The sequence below is a fragment of the Palaemon carinicauda genome, chromosome 30, assembly GCF_036898095.1.
Source record: "Palaemon carinicauda isolate YSFRI2023 chromosome 30, ASM3689809v2, whole genome shotgun sequence".
Taxonomy (NCBI): Eukaryota; Metazoa; Arthropoda; class Malacostraca; order Decapoda; family Palaemonidae; genus Palaemon; species Palaemon carinicauda.
The window spans coordinates 56,922,149-56,946,101 of NC_090754.1; the positions used below are offsets into that span (position 1 = coordinate 56,922,149).

A 23,953-nucleotide genomic window follows, 5' to 3' on the forward strand; every position below is an offset into this window, starting at 1 on the left:
GTAAAAGTTCTTGATAGTTACACTTCTGTTTTTCAAATGTTCGAAGCTTGCAAACTTTTAATATTTAAAAAAGCTTTTTATTTCATTGGTTTTGATAAATAGAATACTGTTTTAGTATCATTTTTGTTTTGTTTTCCAGTGTAACGTATGTGAAAGTTAGAGTTCATGTGGCAGTTTAGACTTCAATTTACTCCACAATTTGATCAAGCGGGGACATGTCTGAAAAAAAATAAACATTCAACTATCCAAGAATTTAAAACAGTGGCTTCTTATAGTTCATCATATAGGAGCCACATTCTTGTGGCTTAACCCCTGAGCTAAAATACAGAACTCAAGCAAAAACCCAGGTAAGCATAAATAATACATTATGGAAGGCCACAAAATCTTGAAATATATATATATATATATATATATATATATATATATATATATATATATATATATATATATATATATATATATATATATATATATATATGATTGGTTGATAAACGTGATTATGCCTAGATAGACGTAGCTTGTGGCAGCTAAAAAAAATTGCATATTCTTGTTCTGCAGTGAAAATACAAGTGAATTTGAACATTTAGTTGCTACCCATTCAAATAACTTTAATTGCTTAAATAGTATACATACGGAGCTCTGTTTCGAGTAAATAAATCTCTATTTACTGTGCATTTAACCTCAAAATAAATCATGTAACTCTTATAGCCACAGCTCTTTAAGAAAATTCAAAGGTTAAAAATGAAGTGTTTCCGCAAACAGCAACTCAGATGTTACGGATAGCTTCCTCGCAGGAAATTCCTGTCTTTTGATTAGCTATCGCATCCTCAGCTGTGATTGGTGGGGCTATGGCTGTTGTCGTCATAAACAATTAATTTGTACTGCACTGCATTATAACTCGAAGATGATATTTACAACCTATCTCCTATTCTTGTGTATTGGTATTATCATTTAATTTCATCTCAGCTTCAAATTTTCTAGTTTTTTACGTTGTTATTTTAACCCAGAATCAGGTTTAGATATATTCGAGGTTTTATTCCTTTCATCGGCTACATAGCTTCGAGGTAGGCTACGCCATTTATGTAACATGACGATAGCTAAAATTCTTTCATAAATTATATATCCACTAAAATCCATCGCATCAGTTAGGATTTCAATCAGATAAAGCTTTTAATAGAATCAATTTTATTTCAACATAGTTGCTGAGACCAGATAACGAAAATTGATTAAATAGAACGTAATAGTTTGTAAGTATTAACACACATTTTGTTTTGGTCCTCTGACTACAGTTCATGTCCACGAATAAAAATGCTAAGTGGCAACTGCTCGATACAAAGAAAGAAGCAATTAAAAAGTTATTCAGGAGTATTTTATTATTCTATTTACATTTCTCAATATTACTAAGACTTTATAAAGTCTTTTGGTAATCAAAACAAACGATGTATAGAATTATGGTGAGTAAATGCAGTGTTAAAGATTTGTCAGCTGGTGTCGTATGGCAACTCTATCCTTCCGTAAATGGCGTGTCTCTTACACCGTCTGGAATGTCGGCATAATTTACATCAGCATTTCAACTAACAGTCCAGTTTTCCAGAAAGATTGTCTGTAGAATTTGATCGTATACTTATTTTCAATTATATGTCTAGTACTATTTTACAATAGGATGCATGCATGCATTCCTTTTCGAGAATATAACGTTCATCCTACTCGTTATGACGTATGCAGTTCATCCTGCACTTTTGAGACGTATGAATCTCCTCCTACTTAAGCTCCGCCTACTCTGTGACGTATGAAATTCACCCTACACCTGCTGACGTAAAGGTTCATCCTACTCTCTGTGACGTCATCTTACTTTGTTCGACGTCTCAGATAATTATATTCTTAATCGTTTATATAAACGTGTGTGGTACTATGTTTTGAGTAGATTATATCTATGATTGCCTCTAAATATTAAAGGAAACTAAAAATACTCTCACTTTAAGCATTTGAGATAAATTACATGGCATGAGGAGCAGGTTCTTCAAACAGCAAACCCGTAAATCAACACACACACACGCACGCACACACACACCCACCCACCCACCCACACACACACACACACACACACACACACCTCAGGAACGCCGTGTCTTCTTCCCATTGGCTGTCTCATTCTCATTTGTGATTGGTAGTGAAGATGGTAAGTTATGTTGCTTCGATCTATTTTTCGTAAGTTAATGTTGTTTCGATAAATAAACTCCAGTAGGCTATTCCTGCAAGATTGGTATTAATTATGATCATGTGAATGAATACTTGTTATCAGTTTACCAGTATACATACAATTCTTCATCTCATTATAAAATACATCCTACTCTCGGTAATGTCACAAATATATTCTCTATAAAAGTAATATAAGAAAAAATCAGTCCATTGTTAAAATATTATTTCTTCAAAAGTTCAAACTTGCAGCAAATGTTATGTTAAATAGGCTGACATAAGTCTTTTTATAGTTTATTATATGAAACGGTGTTTGATGTTACAGTTTTTAGAATATTTTACTTTAATTGTTCATTATTTCTCATATCGTTTATTTATTTCTCATTTCCTTTCTTTATTGGACTATTTTTACCTGTTGGAGCCCTTCGGCTCAAAGCATCTTGCTTTTCCAACTAAGGTTGTACCTTTGATGATAATAATAATAATAATAATAATAATAATAATAATAATAATAATAATAATAATAATTATTATTATTATTATTATTATTATTATTATTATTATTATTATTATTATTATTATTATTATTATTATTATTATAACATTTAAATTAAACTGGTTTTAGTTAACTAAAAGTTTGTCTACCTCTCACTACCTCTCTCTCCCACTCTCTCACTACCTCTCTACCTCTCTCACTACCTCTCTCTCATGTCATATTCAAAATATTACATCGATCGGCCTTGGTAAAAGAGTTTAAATTGGAATTTGGAGAAAATATTGAAAAGGTCTTCAAACAGCAACGCATATAAATCGAAGGGCTGCCTTCTCCTCAGCTTACTACGATTGCCACTGACGTCATAAATTCTTGCCATTTACCTCATTCTATTCATGAAAATGTATTTAAGACTCGAGGGATTAACTTGTACTGGAGTATTGTCATAATATTTTACATCATTAGCTATTTTTTAGTATTATAAATTACGTGTATTGCCTAAATTAACGCGATGAAATAGGAATAAAACGGGGAATATAAAACTATCTGGTATTACGACCTCTAGTCACCACTATCACCCGACTGGACGGTAAGTAAAAAATCTGTATTATATCTTTACTAAATTTTATCTAAATAATTATTATTTTACTAGATAAAAACTCTAACTGAATGAATTTTAACTAAAATTACTTTCTATTTCCATAAAATAATGTTAATCAAATAAAATTTAATAGTTTGTAAGAAATAACTAACTACGTTCTGGCTACACTGGCCCACATTCCCAGAACAATAGTAACCGGCAACTTCTATGAACAGAAAAACGAGTAATTTAAGTTAATTACTGTTATGTTCTAGCTATATTTACGTCCTTGAATAATATTCAAAGGTTTAAAAGGTCCTTATATGCTAGAACATGTGAAATATAGAATTATATTGAGTTAAATCAGGGTTGAAGATTCGTCAACTGGTGTTGTATGGCAACTCTATACTTACGTAAGGGCGTGAACGTCTTCTTGGCTCAACATAAGGTAACCCATATCGTTTCAAGTAACGTCGTCCTGTGTTCATCTAGTAAGTATAACAACAGTGTTTGGTTAAACACTAATGCTGATATATACAGTAAGTATACTAGTGTCCTTACACTACTAGTGTATATGAAATTAATGTTGCTCCTTCATGACATAAATCGATTAACGAATATTTTATATTAAACATCCTTCGATGATTAAAATAATATCAATCAAACATACAGACTATCATTTATCTCCCTTTATTTTCTTATAAAATTATTCATAAGAAAAAAAATGATCGTTCAGTTTTTAGGTAAAATGAACCTGGTTCTCAAACAGCAATCCATAAGTCGGAGGATTACTACATAATACCTCTTTCCCGCGAAAGAAATCTGGTTTGTCATTGGCTACCACCTGCTCGCCTGTGATTGGTCGTACCTCAATGATGATATCGTAGCCAATGTTTATTCAATTATTCCTTTGAATTTCCTGTGTTTATTTAAGTTATACAGTTTAAATAGACATATTGTCTATTTCGCAATTCTTTACTTACATATTTATGTATTTTCAGAGTAAAATAAAATTTTAGAACTCAATATTTAGTTAAAATACGTATAGATTCTCTACCACAAAGTCCTGAATTCATTCATAAAAATGGTTGTGATGACGTAATCATCGGGAGCAAGTTTTGTGACGTCATAGTACAATAGCCAATGAGAAGGCAGTATTTTTCCCGCCAAGTAACCCATAAGGTGAGCGGGTTCCTCCGATTTATGCGGTGCTGTTGTCCAAATCTTCAAATTTCTGAATCGATTTTTACGAAACGCTCTAGCTAAATGGCTTATTTTGCCTTAAAAATTCTAGATATTTTAAACGCTCTAGCTAAAGGGGGTCTTGCTCAGAGGGTTCCTCCAGTTTATGGGTTGCTGTTGATTTTTTTTTCCAAAATGGTAGAAATTGGATTATTTAAACGCTCTAGCTAAAAGAGCCTGTTTATACTATTAGTTAGGAGGGTTCCTATGATTTATGGAGTGCTGTTTACTAGTTTCAACATCTGAAATATTTCGTCTTTGAAACGCTCTAGTTAAGAGAGTCTTGTTTATTTCGCTTTTTTAATAAGTTGCTGTTGATTACAATAATCAGTCGTTTTTTAATTTATTAAACCAGTTTTTTCAGAAAGATTATTTTATATATGTTAATGACACATCTCCCAAAGGAAAAATAAACATTTATTAGCCTTGCTAACAATTTATTCATTACATAATAGATTAAAACATAATTTGTGTTAATGATGGCTTTGTTTGCCATATTCTCCAAAGCACTGCTAGTTTCTCAGCCATACGAAAACGTCGAGACTTCAGACAGGATACCATACAACGAACTCCATTAGTATACCGGTGCCGGGAAAGTCCTGTCACATTCTCGATTCTGATTGGTAGATACCTTTGCTTACCACGGTACAGGGTATGACGTCATCTTCCATCACTGTTAGAAGTCAGTCTATTTCCCTCTGATGGCTTATGATTACCATGTTGACTTGGATTGTCCTTGGGTCCTGTGAGGCCACTCTCATGTCTCAAGTACATCTATGGGGGTAAAACATAGAAGTGGTTAGACAGGAAATTGGAAGAAAGTAAGAATGAAGGTCAAGTAGATTGATGTGAAGCAAGTGCAGCTCTGGAAGAAGGGATGACGCACACACTCCAGTCTCAGGTGGCTGACTGACGGTAGTACAGTAACTTACTACAAGATACAGCTACTTCAAATGCAATAATTATTCTTTAACCAGACCGATTACATATCACATGCTATCTTACAACTGAAATCCATGTTTTTATGAATTAAATATTACTTCCAATTCATTTGAATGGCTTTAGACATCTGGTAATTATATACCAAATTAAGTGATACAAATGGCTATAGACAGGGAGAGGTGGAGGCGACTGATGCCAATGTCCAGACTCAGGAATCTCCCATCTAAAATGCTGTACTCATTCATGAAAAAAATGTGATGTGATGTACAGTAACCAATGAGAACCAAGGGCACCCATAAGGAAGGGGACTTCTTAGGGTTGATGGACAGAAGAAAATTAGGAAATTGAGGATAAAACCGAGGTTGTGGTGAGGTCAGGTGAGCAGTAAGGAAAGTAGAACAGGATAGCCATGCATGGAATCATAGACTGTTATAAAACAGGTGGAACAATTTAGATAACTTAAGATCAACTATAAGTCTTGGAGAGAAGAGATAAGATTGCTGAGGTGGATTATGGGAATATCACTGCTCAAAATATTGGAAAATGATGAAATAAGGATGGCAGGAACACTACAGTAAAGATTTCAGAGGTGATATGAATAAGTGTCACGACTAAGATAGTGTGGGCATATGTTGAGGATGGGTAGTGGAAAGAGCTTGGGATTAGATCGAGAGGGAGACTGATGAGGTGAAGGATACTATAGAGAAGAGGTTTGGTAGAATAGGATGCCTTTCATAAAGGCATTGGAAAGGGGGCATCAGGCAACCGACTCCCTAACGTAGGGATAACGGTGGGGAAGAAGAGTAGGCTATAGTAGACTTGCTAGTTTAAGGTTAATGAAGAGACTGAAAGACGGTGCATCTACCCTCGCCATCACCATTTACATTGTTTCAATGACATCATGGTACTGAATGAAGCCTATTAAAAGGAACAAAAGAAACTTAAATTTGGGGGGTAAATGTCAATATAAACAAGCTTCCATAGAAAAGTAATATAAACATTAGGGAAGCTTCATAAAGATAGTTACAGCTCTTAAAACACATAAATCATTAGACAGATACTTTAATCATTGTGAAAGGAAATATTCAGGACCATATCTTTAAATAACAGCAATGGCACTTTTCGGTAATAAATAGTCTAATGTTTTGAAGTAAAGATTCTAATGTACGTAGATTTAGATCCGTTAATAGCTTTGCTTAGAAGCTAATGATAAATCCTTTAAAACAATGTTAGGAAGCTACGAAGTTAAAGAAACATCAAACTGAATTTATGAATTTGGGACATAGCTACCGTTGGGCAATGAGTGGCTAAGTATTGACTAAAAGCAGTCAAGTATTGACCAAAATCGTCCAAGTACAATTAGGGGAAGCCCACACATCTAACTGCCAGTTGTTCATTGTTCTCATCAAGGCTAAAGCTCATCCCTTTACCCAAAAGAAACATAACTTTCCTCTTTGGATTGGGGTCCTCTTCTGTTTTCCACACTTTTCTTCCGTTTTCATTCTATTTTCTTGCTTAACTCAGGAGGCCTGGTTTTGAATGGATTTAAGAAATTTGGTCTATGGGAAAACCCTGCAATCAAAATAAGAAAATTTAAGAAGTCGAGCGTCAAGATCAACCAGAGAAACGGGGACGAAGGTGAAGTAAAATAATACAAAGGGACGTTGCAAAGACCCCAAGTAATGCCTATAGTACACTACATGAAGTGCACTGATGGCATTAACCTCCTATGGTGTTAAGCTTGCCAACCAATAAGACCTCTGCCCTTGTAAATTATTAGTTTAAATACATCATTTACTATAATGTTATCGATGAAAAGAAGGTTAAGTCAGAAAATCTGGTCGTCCGTAAGCGAGAGGAGACCAAAAGTAACAGATGTGTTGGTAAAATAAAAGATACATAAGGAAAGTAGGTGGGCAAGGAGAGGTTCTAGTCCCGTCTTCTTATTAAATGATTGTAAACTGGCCAAAACAGCACTACATACTGTACTCTTATCCCAAACTTAAGAGCACAAAATGGCCTAGATTGCTCTATTTCCAGGCCTCTACACCGAACTGCTACTTCACCTGTGTCGCTCAACTCCACACAGAAACCCTGCAATGGGCCCTCTTGGTGGAAAATGGGTCTGGTTCCCCTGGAAGGTATCAGAGCAGGGTCTCTTAGCTCAACTGCGAACAAAAGGGCGAAGGTATGTCTTACATATAGGAACAAACAGTAGTAAAAATAAACAATGCACTGTCAGCCCACTGGAACTGAAAAACATTTACAAGACATTGTTGCAATACACAATAAAATACTGAACAAAAATCTAATAACTTATGGAGTCAAGACAGATAGAGATCGACATTTGTAATTCCAACTCTTTGATAGTTAAGTAATTTTTTTTTTAATCTTATAGACCAGTAACTTCAACCATGAACAAAAAACTAGATAAAGCCTTGATATCCAGATACTTAGGCATAGACACGAGTAAATTCAACTCTTAGTGATTCAAGTAAAGTTTTAACAATCTTGCAGACCAGTAATTTCAATCATGGCTTATTTTATTGAAAATTATTAACAAACATATTTCACTAAATCATCAATCTGGGTTCAGATAAAATCTCCTCACAGTAGCAGCAATGGACCTATAAAAATTGTGGCTGGTCAATAATGAATGATTTCTTAAAATGTGTTCACAGTTGTAAATATCCAAATTTAATAATCTAGTGCCTGTACTAATAGACAATAAGTAAACATAAGAATAAGTGTGTTCAATAAATAAAAAATGCTTCAAGTACAAAACAGAAAACTAATTACAGTAATTAACATCTTTTAAATGAATTTTGTTACTGAGCTGGATGCATAAATTAATTTAAGTTGGCCTTGAGAAAATTTCAGCTTAAGAACCCACTCTCGGAACGTAGACTTTTCTTGCATAAGGGACTCGCTACTCAATTCGGAATTGACGGAGATTGTTCATGATTCCGTCAACTGATCTTGGAAACAGTACAGCAGTTGTAGAAATTTAAAATTCCAAATCTGTACCGAAAGTCTCTTGAGTTCTTCCTTAGCAATAAAAATTTACTGTATTAACAGGGAGTTTGACTTTACCTGCTTCAGGAATAACTAATTTTCATCCTTCAGTATTTTCTTTCCTTTTGCAATTAAAATTCCACTACAACTTTTCCTTCTCAAGTAGTTTAAACTTCTTGACATGGAACTCGAAGACCATCTCACATAAGACGAGAAAACCTCTGTGATTCATATTCTTCAGCCTTCTAAAAGTTTTGTTGAATACCTAGGAATCCATAAACATTAAAATCTATACAATATACACAGTGCCTCATTTCACATTGCTTCGGAGGCCATTTCCATTTCAGAAATAAGTTTATCATATAAAATCACAAAAACTATGAGATATATCTTGAAATTGAAACTGAAAATATGAGTACGGGTACTCTAGTAATATACCTCTACTTTGTAATCTGTAATTCAAGTCATCAAAATCGATACATGTACAGCATTCCCTAAAAAATATCAAACGTTCACCAAACACAGCTTTTAAAATACACAATACCGGTAAGTCTTCTGACTACCGTTAAAACTCATTATACAATACCATTGTATTAAAAAATATAGCCTCTTGCTTTATTTTAGTTTATTAAAATGTACCTTTTATACATAACTTTGGATTTTTATCATGGACATAAGAGCTATAATTCAAAATAAGACCCACATCCCTTCAACAGTTGTATAATATATCACAGAAGGCATAATGTATGAAGAAACTCAACACTAATACATAAAACATTACAGTGTTAACATTCTTAAATTAATATAAGCTTGATTTAACAGTACAGAACAACATTCTTAAAGTAGCTAATGCAATTACAGTGAAGTCATCTAAAACCTAACAATTTAAATATTAATATGGATAAACATAATTATGCTTCTTTTAAAGAAACTAAATGTTTTTATAAAATAAAACAAGTTTTAAATACAACCCCATTCATCATATACGTGTCTAAATTCGGGTACTGAGTGTTCCAAAGTTTAATAGCCTTTCCTCTCTTGAGCGAAAGGTGGTCCGAATACTAATGCACCATCTGGATTCTGCGAAAGTCTCAACTACCTTCTTCCCTATTTGTTTAAACCATACGTAAAGCTTTAAGATTTTGGAGTAAGAGACTGGTTACCTTAAAAAGGGAGTTGATAACCAACTCAACAGCTCCAATTACCCCTGGTTTTCCTAAACTCCTGCCACTATCCTCAGCATTTAAGGATATAAGACCAAACCAGCAAAAGAAGTACAAGTAGTCCTCCGTTTCTCATACCTTAACAAGGTACTTTTTATTCATGGGCCATCAGCCTTTCCTGCATCATAAAGGGGACCAATGGCTCCTCCCTGGAGCCAACCTGTTAGGAGTAAAAGGATACAATTTCCTTGAATGGGTCTCAGGAATCCTCTACTGGCTGTTGGGTATACTAGACAGGCACTACAACCATTATGGATCTTTTGCAGAGGTTGTAAGATGGATCGTTGCCTGAACATTGACCAATGGCAAGGAGCTAGGAGAAGACACTTGCTGGAGACTTGGGTTTAGGAGCAGTATGGCCGTCACTGCTGGAGGAGGCAAAACTTAACAGGAAATGCACACTGGAATGATGAAAACATTGTGGAAGATGTGAATTTCTCAAGATCAAAATTTTGATCACATACCTTTTCCCCTGACACAACCAACGATTTAAAAGACCACCACTAGTGACTGACTGATCAGCACCTATTATATGTAAAGTTAACTCTTATTACTTACTGAATTCCCTTCAAGTAAAAGGGGGCTAAAAACAATTGAGAAAAATTGGCAAATGAATTAGCAATAAGGGTTATGGCCACAGAATGGAAAGGTCGCAGCCATGCACTACATGGGCAGCGAGTTCACACACCTCTCACAGCACGATATTTTTTATTAGTGCCCAATTTACTGTTCTCCTGAACTATGGAAAAGGGCTTGGGAGCCCCATAGCTCTACCTTCTATATCATCCCTAGCCATTGCCTAACCTTCTTTGGGGCTTGGACATCAATCATACAGTAAGTGTACGCGTTTGGTCTCTAGGACATTCTGCAACAGCCCAATCATTTGTCCCATGCCTCTACCACTCGTGAGCAACCATTAATCCTTTAAATAACAATTATCGGCACAGTAAAGACCTTGCGAACAGTAGACAGCGATGATATCAGTACTGCTCATTTGTGAAAATTGAAAGTAATTAGAACACCTGAGGATTCAGGTGGTACAAAGAAAGCGAGACTGATTCCAACTGTCTGACAGCCAAACAGCCTCATAATCCTGGTCATCAGGGAGACATATATAATCAACGGGGTTGTGACAAAACAACACTTAATACAATACTCTTCAGCAAATATATCACGGAAAAACACTCTAACCTTAATCAAATTTCAGCTTATTTTTTATGGCTATTTTGTTTATGAATACAAACATAATAAATGCAAATTATCAATAATTTGGCACATAATTCTATTATCTGGACAAAGCTAATATAAATGCTTTCTTGAATGCTCTACTTGAGAGTTTTCTTTGTTCCATACAAATTTCATCTAGTAAATTGGTCATTGGTCATAAATTATTAGACCTAATTCTGACAAGAAATTATAGACATTAAAAAACATAATACACAATAAAGCAATCTTTAAAAAACACAGAGAGAGAGAGAGAGAGAGAGAGAGAGAGAGAGAGAGAGAGAGAGAGAGAGAGAGAGAGAGAGAGAGAGAGAGAGAGAGAGAGAGAGAGAGAATTTCACCAAATGAATAATTAATAAAAGTTTACGAAGAATGCCCACTGAGCACCAATGCTTATGATAATGAAATCCACTATATTATCCAGTTCAATTTCATGCCTGTACACACTAATTGCATTCTTTAAAACAGAATTTACTTTTAATTAATATCAAACTCATTACTTACACCAGCTATGCAAGACAAAAGATCAATTAAACATCTTGATTATATGACCAAAAGAATATTCTACCCAGTTAGACTGGATATATCAGACACTGGTTCAAATAATAGTTACATTACTGAGAAAGATTTTGTAGCTTTCTGCAAAAAGTTATTTTATTTCAATACAAAATATCAGTTTCACATTATTAAGCCCATTTTGGAATTTCTTGATTATTAATTAATATGATGATATTGTAAAGTGTAGTATCTACGACCTCTGGGTCTGCAAAACTCCACCAATAGACAGTGACACTTCTTAAGCATTCTCCTTAATGAAAATAAGAATATCACTCGGTTTTTAATTCTTACAGAGTTCGGTATTAGTCTCTGCTTTTTAAAAGTTTAATCTTTTCTTTATAATAATATATTATAGAGTCAAATCTATAACCTATGATATTTTAATAATTTAAATTAATTATAATTATAATAAAGTGGCCGGTAACGTACAGCAACAATACGCACATTTTCACCTCTGCCAAGACAAAGTTTCGAGCCAATGGTATCACCGATTCAGTTACGTACCTAACATACAGTATAAGTCAGGAAAAAAAAAAACAACTTAATTCTACTTAATTACAAAAACTGCGAAAGCTTCACTACTGAATAACATTAAAATCAACAGAGTACAAAGTCTTCATGCAAGAGAGCTGCTTTTTTCCTAAATCCCTTTCAAGCTAATCTGAAGAAGCTTCTCAACCGCTAAGTTTGTTAGGTTATGATGAATAATCATAAAACAGGACTGGTGAACTCACGACGCAGAATTCAAATCGGTTCACATGTAAGGCGCTGTTAATACAGACTATAATGGAGCAAAACGATACCAATACTAAATTATCTATTACATAAGTTCCTCTTTTTTCCTTATTAATATAGCTTTACAATAGCACATTTCCTTCATTTATTCCTTGACTTACATTCATTTGCCTCTTTTATTTCAACCTTCTAAGGGAAACATTTAAAATCCCTTTGACTTACGGCAACATCCACTCTTTTACTCTTTAGCTAAGGAAGAAAGCAGCTCTAGGTTAACAAATTACGGTCCTGCTCCCAACAACGTTTCCGATGTTGCTTCGGGACAAAACAAAGGTGCGACAAATTTTCTTTATGCCTTACACAACAATTTTTTTTTCCAGTGGGTGAAACAGACTCCCACTGCATTTCAGTACAGACTGGATAAAAAATACACACCGGGTTGATGACTTAACAATATCACAGTTCGAATCAGGATTTACTTCTTGGTCAGGAGACTTTGTAGGTCCTCCTGCAAACAGACAAACAAAAATTAGTGCTGATTCATCTTTGTTTTAATATTTCTTAAAACAACATCAAGATATAAATTTAGGACTACGACTGAGATACCCTAAATGTCAAGGAAAATGCGTAAAACTTAAGGCAGTCTCCAAACCATATAAATCTTTCATACAAACGAGCTTTTGTGGTTTATGGCAAAGAAAGGGACAATTTAAAACTTATATAGACACCAACAGCTTACCAGAAGAGGTTGATATATGATAACAATGAAGTACAAGCAGTTTATTTTCTACTGCCTGTCATTCCAATATATCAAATAACTTAAACAACAAAGAAATATTAAAAAAAAAATATGAATAAGTAACGAACAGGAGTCTCTTTGGTCTAAATCATTCAACATACTGTACTAAATTAATTGAGTTATGATTAAGACACATAATGGGAAGCAAAGCCAAACATAAAGACATCGTGTTCATAATTAAGTATATGAAACCAACCTTACTTTAATGGCTGATTCACTCTCTCTCTTAACTAGAGACAGTAGAACACTATCTACATAACTAAACACCAGTAAAAATGGTAAGCACTTCGTGTTAGTCTGACTTTATCAAAAAATACTTGAACACTAACATAATGGTATTGGTCCTTAAGTCTAATACCATATATTTCAAAGCAGTTTGAGTTAATATAATAAGAAATTTTATATTTGTTTTAGACCTCAAAGATTTAAAATAATTTCCATAAAACAACTACATTAATATTCAAACACATTACATTAATAATTCCTAAGAAAATAATTGGTAAATCCACTGCCTTGCGATTTGCTGGACTGGGATTCGAGACCCAGTGAAGCTCGACAGTTTCTAGTAGTGTCTACAACCTCATCACTTTTGTAAGCTAACGATGGGGAAGTTTAGGAGAGTCTATAGACCTACTTGCTGAGTTATCAGCATCCATTGCCTGTCCCTCCCTAATCCTAGGTTGGGTGGAGAGGAACCTTGAGTGCTGATCACACGTGTATATGTTCAGTCTCTAGGGCATTTTCAGTGTCCCTTTGCCTCTGCCATTCATGAGCAACCTTTAAATCTTCACTGTGAAAACTAACTCACCTTCCAGCCGAGAAGTTCAGCGAGCTTAAAGCATCCTTCATCACAGTCTCCTAGCAAAGCTACGTCGCGAGTATTCCTGGGGGAATCCAGTGCTAGGCCGCCACCCCCGCCCATTCCCTGCAACAAGGCCATCATAGGGTCCAGCGACCCCGCCTTCTCGCGATTGACGAGGAGCCGCGGGCACGTGGAAGGTACGCTAGAATGAAATGTGGGCAAATACAAAACGTTATTTCTATAACATTGAACTTTGGTGATTTATTTTTGTTATTGACAATTTTAAAATAAAAGGAGGCAAAGAAAACATTATGTTTACAACATTCAACTCTGGTGATTCTTTCTTTTTATTTTTGTTATCGACAATTTTAAAATAAAATGTAGGCAAACAAAACATTATGTTTACAACATTCAAATCTGGTGATTCTTTCTTGTTACTGACCATTCAAAAATATCAGAAAAATTGACAGAAAAACAAATAAATAGATTATCTCAGTCATAAAACAGCCAACAGCAGGATGGAACATACTTGTCAATAAGGGAGGCAAACGGCTGAACAGTAAGCGACGTCCCTAGGATGATCAGAAGATCGCACTTCAGGAAATCGACTTGAGTCAGCATGAAGAAACGAGGAGGCAAACTCTCGCGGAAGAAGACGATGTCCGGCTTCACGACTCCACTGCAATCCGGACACGTTGGAATGTTGTCTTTGAAGATTTCCTCTGCAAAAGAAACATAACCGAATTAATTTCCTTTCCATAAAATAATAATGTTGTGAATATGCCTTCCCTATCATAAGACTCAATACTTCATACCATAGTATTCTAGAAGTTTTATTCCAGCTGTGACCAGATTGTGGAATGATCTTCCTGAATTGGTGAAACTTCAAAACTTCCAGTGAATGTTTTTATCCTGAACAGACTGACATAAGTCTCTCTTCATGGTTGATAAAAGACAGATCAATTTTATCAGTATTATTGATCTTGAAATATGTTATATTAATCATTTATTACTTTTCATGTAGTTTTATTTCCTTTCCTCACTGGGCTATTTTTCCCAGTTGGAGCCCTTGAGTTTATAGCATCCTGCTTTTCCAACTAAGGTTGTAGTTAAGCTAGTAATAATAAAAGTAATTGATCAGCCATTTGTTTCCAGATGGAACATGTACGACAGAATGTAAAATACATTTAAAAAAGACGGTGAAAAATATCTATCCCAGCAAAACTTTGCAGAAATTTAAACTAATGTTAGTCTTATTTGAGGCTGTCTAGCCTTACCTCAATTGAGTTTAAACTCATAGTCTACTATATTATCTCAATGTGGGCAATTGCTTTGTTGTTGAGCAGTTTTAAGTCTCAATTCATAACCAACGAGATTAATCGTTTTTCTGTAATAATGTTGCTCTTGGCACTGTCAGATTTTGCTTCTCCAATAAGAGTCCAAACTAGTCCAATAATAAAAATAAATAACAATAAGATAAACTGTGAGACTAATGACACCAGTAATGATTATACTGCAGCAATAACAGCCTGAGATATCTTATATCAACCCTGTCTTCACTTCACTCTAGCTGCAATGCCTACATAAATTATGTGAACTCAAAAAATTGTATGTTGATGGAGTGGTGAGAGAGGTGAATGCTCGAGTGCTTGGACGGGGATTAAAACTGGTAGACGAGAATGATCATGAATGGAAGGTAAATCAGTTGTTGTTTGCGGATGATACTGTACTGGTAGCAGACACAGAAGAGAAGCTTGACCGACTAGTGACAGAATTTGGAAGGGTGTGTGAGAGAAGGAAGTTGAGAGTTAATGTGGGTAAGAGTAAGGTTATGAGATGTACGAGACGGGAAGGTGGTGCAAGGTTGAATGTCATGTTGAATGGAGAGTTACTTGAGGAGGTGGATCAGTTTAAGTACTTGGGGTCTGTTGTTGCAGCAAATGGTGGAGTGGAAGCAGATGTACGTCAGAGAGTGAATGAAGGTTGCAAAGTGTTGGGGGCAGTTAAGGGAGTTGTAAAAAATAGAGGGTTGGGCATGAATGTAAAGAGAGTTCTATATGAGAAAGTGATTGTACCAACTGTGATGTATGGATCGGAGTTGTGGGGAATGAAAGTGATGGAGAGACAGAAATTGAATGTGTTTGAGACGAAGTGTCTGAGGAGTATGGCTGGTGTATCTCGAGTAGATAGGGTCAGGAACGAGGTGGTGAGGGTGAGAACGGGTGTAAGAAATGAGTTAGCGGCTAGAGTGGATATGAATGTGTTGAGGTGGTTTGGCCATGTTGAGAGAATGGAGAATGGCTGTCTGCTAAAGAAGGTGATGAATGCAAGAGTTGATGGGAGAAGTACAAGAGGAAGGCCAAGGTTTGGGTGGATGGATGGTGTGAAGAAAGCTCTGGGTGATAGGAGGATAGATGTGAGAGAGGCAAGAGAGCGTGCTAGAAATAGGAATGAATGGCGAGCGATTGTGACGCAGTTCCGGTAGGCCCTGCTGCTTCCTCCGGTGCCTTAGATGACCGCGGAGGTAGCAGCAGTAGGGGACTCAGCAGTATGAAGCTTCATCTGTGGTGGAAATGTGGGAGGTTGGGCTGTGGCACCCTAGCAGTACCAGCTGAACTCGGCTGAGTCGCTGGTTAGGCTGGAGGAACATAGAGAGTAGAGGTCCCCTTTTTTTTGTTTTGTTCTTGTTGATGTCGGCTACCCCCCAAAATTGGGGGAAGTGCCTTTGGTATATGGATGGAAAAAATTTTGATATAAGGTAAAAATTCCCACCAGAATACTTATATCATAAGACATATTACCTTAAAATTGGCTTAGTATTAGCAACAATTTAGATAAATTCCCTTTATACTGTCCAGCCACTTACATCTTTGACTAATATCATGTAAGAAAGACATCACAGATTTTAAAAGTAATTTGTATTTTTCCTAGCTATACAAACCCAAGTCCTTTAGTAAGGGTAAGCTTCTGGTGAAAGCTTGTAAATGCCAACAAAGAACTAACGAGCTTCTAGCAATTGCCACCCAGTATCCACTGGGTACAGGTCTAACAGCATTCAGCACCTTCATTCAAATTCTGGCTGTTGAGCTGCACAGACGTGTTCTCGAGGCTCTCCAACCGGCCTGAAGTTTTTCTTATTTTCACCCTTTTTCTCATTTCAGTATGAGTGTGAAAGAACTTAGCAAAATGCGGACATATCCAGGGCTCTCTGATTGACAGACAGCCCTTTGTGTCCAACGTGTAGAGGGCACTGCTGCAGTTAGGATTCCTATTATGATGTTTGCAGGGAGTGGTCATTCTCCCAGTGGGCACCATTTCGGAGCAGGAGAAAGAAGAGATCCAAGTACGATTGTTATCCCTAAAGTTTGTCCTTGATATCGGGAGAGTCAGCGAGACCCTGACTTCAGACTAACAAAACTCGTCACTCCGGCCTTTCTTTGGTTAACTCTTCAGAGGGCAAACTGAAAAAGACCAATGACTTCTGGATTGAAGGGTAGCTCCCAAGGTGGTAGACCTTCCCACTTCCACTAGAGAATCAGGGAGGCCTCACTTTGCAGATGAACCCCAGTCTTCAATGTTGGAAATCCCGGCCGTTGTGCATTGTCCGGCCGAAACTCTTCAAGTTTCGGATGAGAAGTGCCCTGATGTGCCATCTAGCACGTAAACAAAACATGCTTCTTACCCTTTGATGGCTGCTTTTCCAGTCCCATACAGTAGGAGAACACTACTCTCTACAGGACCTCTGCTGTTGTTTTACCTTGTTCGTTCAGAGTATTTATCGTTTCAGATCACGTATCGTTCATTTACTGTTAAATCGTCACTGTTGTATGACTTTTAAAATAAAGTCTTCAGTTTCCTCTTGAAAGCCTTAATGTCTTCAATCATTCGAATGTTTCTTAGTCAAGATTACCTCAAATATTTATAGGTTATTAGAAGCCTTTACTCTATCTTGCATATGAACATAAAGTATTTTGAACCTGATTTGGTCTTAATCACAGGCAGCTGCAAAGAACTGAACAATCAAGCTTCAATCAGGCGGGACAAGGCCACATGAAAACGGCAGGAACAGAACTTCAGTAAAGGTCAACAAACTGGCCTCCTTTAAATTTATTGGGATCTTAAAATAACAGATTGGAGAATCTTCCTCTTTGAGGAACCATCTTCTTCCTCATTTGATTATGAAGGTCCTGAAAGTGGGAGAGAATAATGCAATGGAAGGCAGTTGTGAAAAGAATGATTTACTTAACCCTTGACAATGCTTGATGGAATTCTTGAGAAGTTATAAAGAATGGGAATATAATGACCAAACTCACTCACTCCCGCCACTGACTCTGGGGATAAATGGTCCTTAGCCGCCTCTATAAGACTCCTCCATTCTTCCTTATCTAATGCGATATCATGCCAGCAGGATGGTGCTCCAGGTCTCAGGTGTTCCACATCTCTTTTAACATTATCCTCCCATCCCCTTAGTGGTCTCCCCATGGGTCGTCTTCCATCTGGTCTACCAAACATCACTCCCCTGGCAATCCTGCTGTCTTCCATTCGGATAAATGTCCAGCCCACTACAGCCATTTTGCTCTTATGAAGTTGGTTATTAAGGGCTGCTCTGACAACTGTCTAAATTCATGGTTGTGTCTCCTTTGCCAAATCTCCTCATTGTTGTCATATACTGGTCCCCATATTCTCCTCAATACTCCATTCTCAAATACTAAGTTTTCTCTCCAATTCTTTAGTTAACCTCCCCATCTAACATGGACTCACAATTTCTTCATCACCGATAACTGCTGTTAAAGATAATCCTTAATTAATGACCATTGAGAGTTGGTTAAGATCACAAACTGGCAACCACAAGTAAAAGGAATAGGAACAGCAATAGTCTTCAATAACAAAAACATCTATGCTGCAGGTGAAATCACTCCATAGGGTCTTTAGGGCTAGTTACTCACTTGAGCAAAAATAATGAAAAGAACTGATGTAACAAAATCCAAGGAAAGAAATACATATGTTATTTACAATGAGGAAGATCATTGCCTTCCCCAATTGGGATGAAGTCAATATATTGCGCTCTATGGAAACCAGTTTAGTGAGCATCTCTGAGGAAAGAGATTTTACTTATATTGGCCCTGAAGTCCCCAAATCCAAGAGTCATGTCATTTACAAGAGGTTTTCAGGATGCAAGCTACACTATTTCTATCAGGATAGTGGTATTCAAGATTCCTGGCATACAGGTGATAATAACAATTAATCAATTCAACAACTGTACAAAGTTGGAAAATTTCAAACAGAAAAATAAGAGGGAATATCTTATATAATAATGCATTTAATTGACATACGCTGACTTCAAAAAAATGGTTCAGTATCTTAGAATACTTCATTATCTTTAAAGCAAAAGATTTTCCATGTTTATTTTGATTATTTCTCAGCAATACAGACCTTTCATCCATTCCTGACTGTACTCCTTCCGACACTCCAAGCAATGAGACGTTCGGAATGTGCCGTGCGCTTCGACGACTTTGTCCGCAGGTAGGCCGGCCACGTGCTCTAGAGTATCTACGTTCTGGAAAAAACATTCTACAGATAAAGATTATAATAAAAAGATGGAATAAATAAATCAGGTATAAAAAAATGAACAAATAGCTATGTAATAAAAGGAATCTTTTAAACAATACCTAAAATACAAACAACTTATATTTCCAACATGAGAATTTGGGAAAACTTTTAAAACAACCCAGTCAGAGTAACTGACAGCCATTAGCTTACTCAAAAGCAGAAGATATGAAGAACATACATACACATACATATACCAAGCCACTTCCCCCACTTTTGGGAGGTAGCCGACATCAAACAAAATAAAAAAAGGGGACCTTTCCTCTCTACATTCCTCCCAGCCTGACAGGGGACACAACAGAGTTCGGCTGGTACTGCTAGGGTGCCACAGCCCACCCTCCCCCGTTATCTACCACAGATGAAGCTTCATAAAGCTGAATCCCTTACTGCTGCTACCTCCGCGGTCATCCAAGGCGACCGGAGGGAGCAGCAGGTTACATGATATCAAGAGAAGCTACTGCATTTCTTTTTCCAATCAGAGGATTTGTAAGGATGGCTCGGAATACAAGTGAAAAGTTTACATCTATGAAAAAAGAATAACAAATATTTCTAGGGTCCCTGTGGATAACAAGCTTACTATTTTCATTAACCCTTTCAATCACATCCTTCATGAATCGATTTTTCATCCGACCTTCGGACCTTATTTTGGAGAAACCTTACTCAACTCATTAGCATGAAAATTCAATTTCTTCTATCATATTGATGAATAAATTTCCTTTTCTTATGATATAAAGCTTTATGTATTTTATAAAAATCTTAAGCATCTATTTATCTATCTACCAAGGCAAGGCACTTCCCCCAATTTTAGGGGCTTGCCAACATAAAAAAAAACAAAAAAAACAAATGGGAAACTTTTCTTTTCTTAGCTCCTCCCAGCCTAACGAGGGATATGGCCGAGTTTGGCTAGTACTGCTAGGGTGCCATAGCCTACCCTTCCCCGGTATCCACCAGAAATGAAGCTTCATATGCCGAATCCCCTCCTGCTGCTATGTCAGTGGTCACTAAGGTGACTGGAGGAAACAGGAGGGCCTATCGGAACTGCGTTATAATCGCTCGCCATTCATTCCTAATTCTAGCCAGCTCTTTTGCCTCTCAGATATCATATGGTTGAAGGCAGTAAAAAGTGCCTGGATATACACTATGTCTTATGAGATTTAATGGGTTAATGTGAAACAGCTCTAAGATATATAGAAATTAAAATCTGACATCCTTATCTCATTTAGCTGATAACAAAGCTAACCATGATTTAGAATCGACTCCCTTTTCGGTAGACTATAAACAAACGTAATTTTCCATCGAGGATAATGTGTGACGGGCACTTCCCATACAGCTTTGTAGAATGGGTACACAGGATACAACGTTCTATAGATTGGAGAAAGGAGAGACTACTGTGCAGTATCAGGTTTACACACAACTCTGTTTCAAAAGTTTGGATACAGTACAACAGTGTCACTCTCAACCTCTTCGTTAACTGGGTTTGATAATAAGGCATCTCTAGCAAAGGAAATGAATTTGGGTACATTCTCCTCTACCCCAATCTGGATATTGTAACAAGGTTGTACAACTCGCTGGGAAAAGGCAAGGAGAAAAGTGATCAAGAAAAACATGCCACCGACACTATCTCAGCTGTACTTGTTCTCCTCAGGCTGAAGATGTCACAGAAGATCGCATCTAGTTACCGATGTTACTTGTCATTGAAAGAGGCAGAGGAAACAGACTTTCCTCCAAAGTTGTGTTGATATTCAGTTAAGAAATACCATAGGAAATGTATAATAGTTCAAAGATAACATAAAATTTCTCCAGAAAAAATGGAAATGTCTACATTCACTATTATACATCATTTGTTTTACATAAATAGATAATAAATACATAAAACTACCACTATACTCAATTTTTTTTATCGAGGCAGATTTGCACCGACTCGCAGGGGTGCCCTTTTAGCTCGGAAAAGTTTCCTGATCGCTGATTGGTCAGAATTATCTCGTTCAATGAATCAGCAATCAGGAAGCTTTTCCGAGCTAAAAGGGCACCCCTGCGAGTCGGTGCAAATCTGCCTTGCTAAAAAGTATTGACTATAGGTACCATACCTCTTAATGTTACTTGATACAAGAAGACCAATCATAACTTTAAGCCCTAATTTATCTATGTAAACCTCTGATGCCAAAGATGGCTCATGGTACAAAGGACATTTATTCGTCTTCGGTAACCAAGTCACAAAGCACACTATCTTAGTATGGAGAGACCGCTTAAGCCTGATGTAAATTTATAACTGCCAAAGTGTGCTCGATGATTAGATCTACATTCTAATCATCGAGCGATTGGACCACAAGGCCAAACACCAAACCAGCCATCTCACTAGAGTCCGAAATCATCACCAGACAAGTAATAAAGCTAATTATTTCTTGAAATGGTGTGTCCTATGCAATAGCTTAGTCTAGATCACGTACTGTTAGGGTCACATCAAGTGTGGAACTAGGTGTGGAAGTTTATCATGGATGATGCCATCTTTGTCAGTAGTTAATAAGAAAAATTTAAAGCTATAGTTTGTAATTATGTATAAAGAATAAGCAGTATTACTTATGGCTATATAAAAACCATACATGAATTAAATAGGGATAAACATACCTGTGTATAATGTCTTAAAAGGAGACCTTTGTCATGAAGCAACCGAATAAACCAGTGCGAAGGCGTGGGGTTGAAGGAACCTGGATACAATTCCTTGGCGAGCACAAAGAAGGGTTTGGGATTATTCTTGAAGTATTCTATATCAAAAATAGCTTCAGGACAAGGGAGGTTATACTTCTCCAAATTACTGTAGAGACCAGAGCCGGGCGTCCGGAAATCGGGAATACCTGGAGAGAAAATACGGTACGATTTATATAACAAAAGGAAAACGTATGAAAGTCAATACTGTACAGAAGGTCCACCAACTTACAAACGTTTGACTTACGAACATTCGGCAATACATAAAAAAATCCAATTGAAAATAACACAGATAAGATAAAGAAATACTGTAATAAAAACAATATATCATTTAATACAGTAAGCAAAATGAGACTTGTAATAACCTGATATCTATTTCATATGAAACCTGACTATTTGTTGACTTTTGTAGCTGAAAATTATAGGGATTGGATTCAGGTTAGGCCTAACCTAGGTCAAAATTGAAAAAAATTTGGCTTACAAACAGGTTCTTGGAACCTATTAAATTTGTAAGTTGAGGTCCTTTTGTATTACTATATAACAAGTGCAGAAAAGAGCTGAGGGAAAGGTACAAAGACCCATAAGTCATGCCGACAGCGTACTGAATGATGGACACTGATAGCACTAAAAACTCCTAAGGGGCATACAGACATTAAAATCTTACAATTCAATGCTATCAATAAGTGAGATTGATATCCTTTGAAGATAAATTCTGGCGAATACTCTTCGACTCAAAATCAATGACATAAGCGAAACCTCACCGGCTGAAGTTGATATTCCAGCTCCAGCCATCGTTATGATGTTCTTGCACTGTCCGCTCAGTATGTACTTCACGATGCCATCTACACTCACTTCATCAAGTACCTGTTGTACATAGAATAGAATAAACACTGTTGTTTTGGGGTACTAAATTCTTACATTCTATATAAGAAATTCAAAGCATCTTATAAAAGATGTGTTTTTAATTGATATGTAATAAAATCTATACAAGGACAAGTGAAACTTATTCGCTTCTGGAGCTTCTAGGATACTAAATTCCAGCATTCTATATAAAAAAAATCACATCATCTTATAAAAGATTCCTTTTTAATCAATATGTAATAAAATCTATACAAGGATAAGTAAAACCTGTTCGCTTCTAAAGCTCCAATTCACAATCCTTTCCACTAATTATCACAAAGTCTTTGAATATTTCCTTCAATAACCAAGAACACCTTCCTCACCTTTGGTGCATCTTCTGCCCCACCGATATGTAGCTTGGTCATGAGGAAGTTCTGAAGCATCTTCATGAAGCCCTCTTTATCTTCCTCGTCGTTATAAGGACCGTCGTCGTCGTCTTCATCTTCGTATCCCGCGTCGCCATCCTCCTCGTCACTGTCGGCGCCGGCTTTCTTCCGGCCTACCCCTATGGCACCTCCGATGGCACCTTCGCATTGAATTCCTGAAAACCAAACGTCGAATAAATCTAAAGTTGCTAAAACAATTGAAATGTCATGTTTAATAAACCTCGTCTGAGAATTATAGTAATACTTAGAAGAAACCAATAAACAGATACTTGTATCTTATAACCCTTTCATTCCTATACCTGAATCAATGTAATAAAAGAAAATGAAAGATAAATATAAACAACAGACACTTGAAAGCAAAAAAAAGATGCAACCATTACATATTTTGTTGTTATTCAAAAACAAGAAAATAAAAGTATTCAAGTGGCAATGTCACACCTAAAGGACATTAAAATTAAGACTTTATCTAAGACCAGCTTATCTTAAGCCTAACAGCTTTCAACACTCGGTGCTTGCGATTTTTTTTTGTCCCATACCAAGTCCCGTTT

General features: G+C 36.4%; 1 protein-coding gene across 1 annotated transcript in view; it reads right to left on the reverse strand.

Moving 5' to 3' along the window:
* Positions 1-11,817: 11,817 nt before the first annotated feature.
* Positions 11,818-23,953, reverse strand: part of LOC137623150 (NAD-dependent protein deacetylase sirtuin-2-like) — a 36,042-nt gene continuing 23,906 nt past the window's right edge. Inside the window, exons 3-9 of the mRNA XM_068353837.1 lie at positions 23,343-23,560; positions 22,881-22,983; positions 22,042-22,268; positions 19,243-19,366; positions 14,339-14,531; positions 13,816-14,011; positions 11,818-12,716 (exon numbers count right to left, since the gene is read on the reverse strand). Coding sequence (XP_068209938.1) covers positions 12,684-12,716; positions 13,816-14,011; positions 14,339-14,531; positions 19,243-19,366; positions 22,042-22,268; positions 22,881-22,983; positions 23,343-23,560 — 1,094 coding nt within the window. The 3' untranslated portion in view covers positions 11,818-12,683. The remainder of the gene's footprint in view (positions 12,717-13,815; positions 14,012-14,338; positions 14,532-19,242; positions 19,367-22,041; positions 22,269-22,880; positions 22,984-23,342; positions 23,561-23,953) is intronic.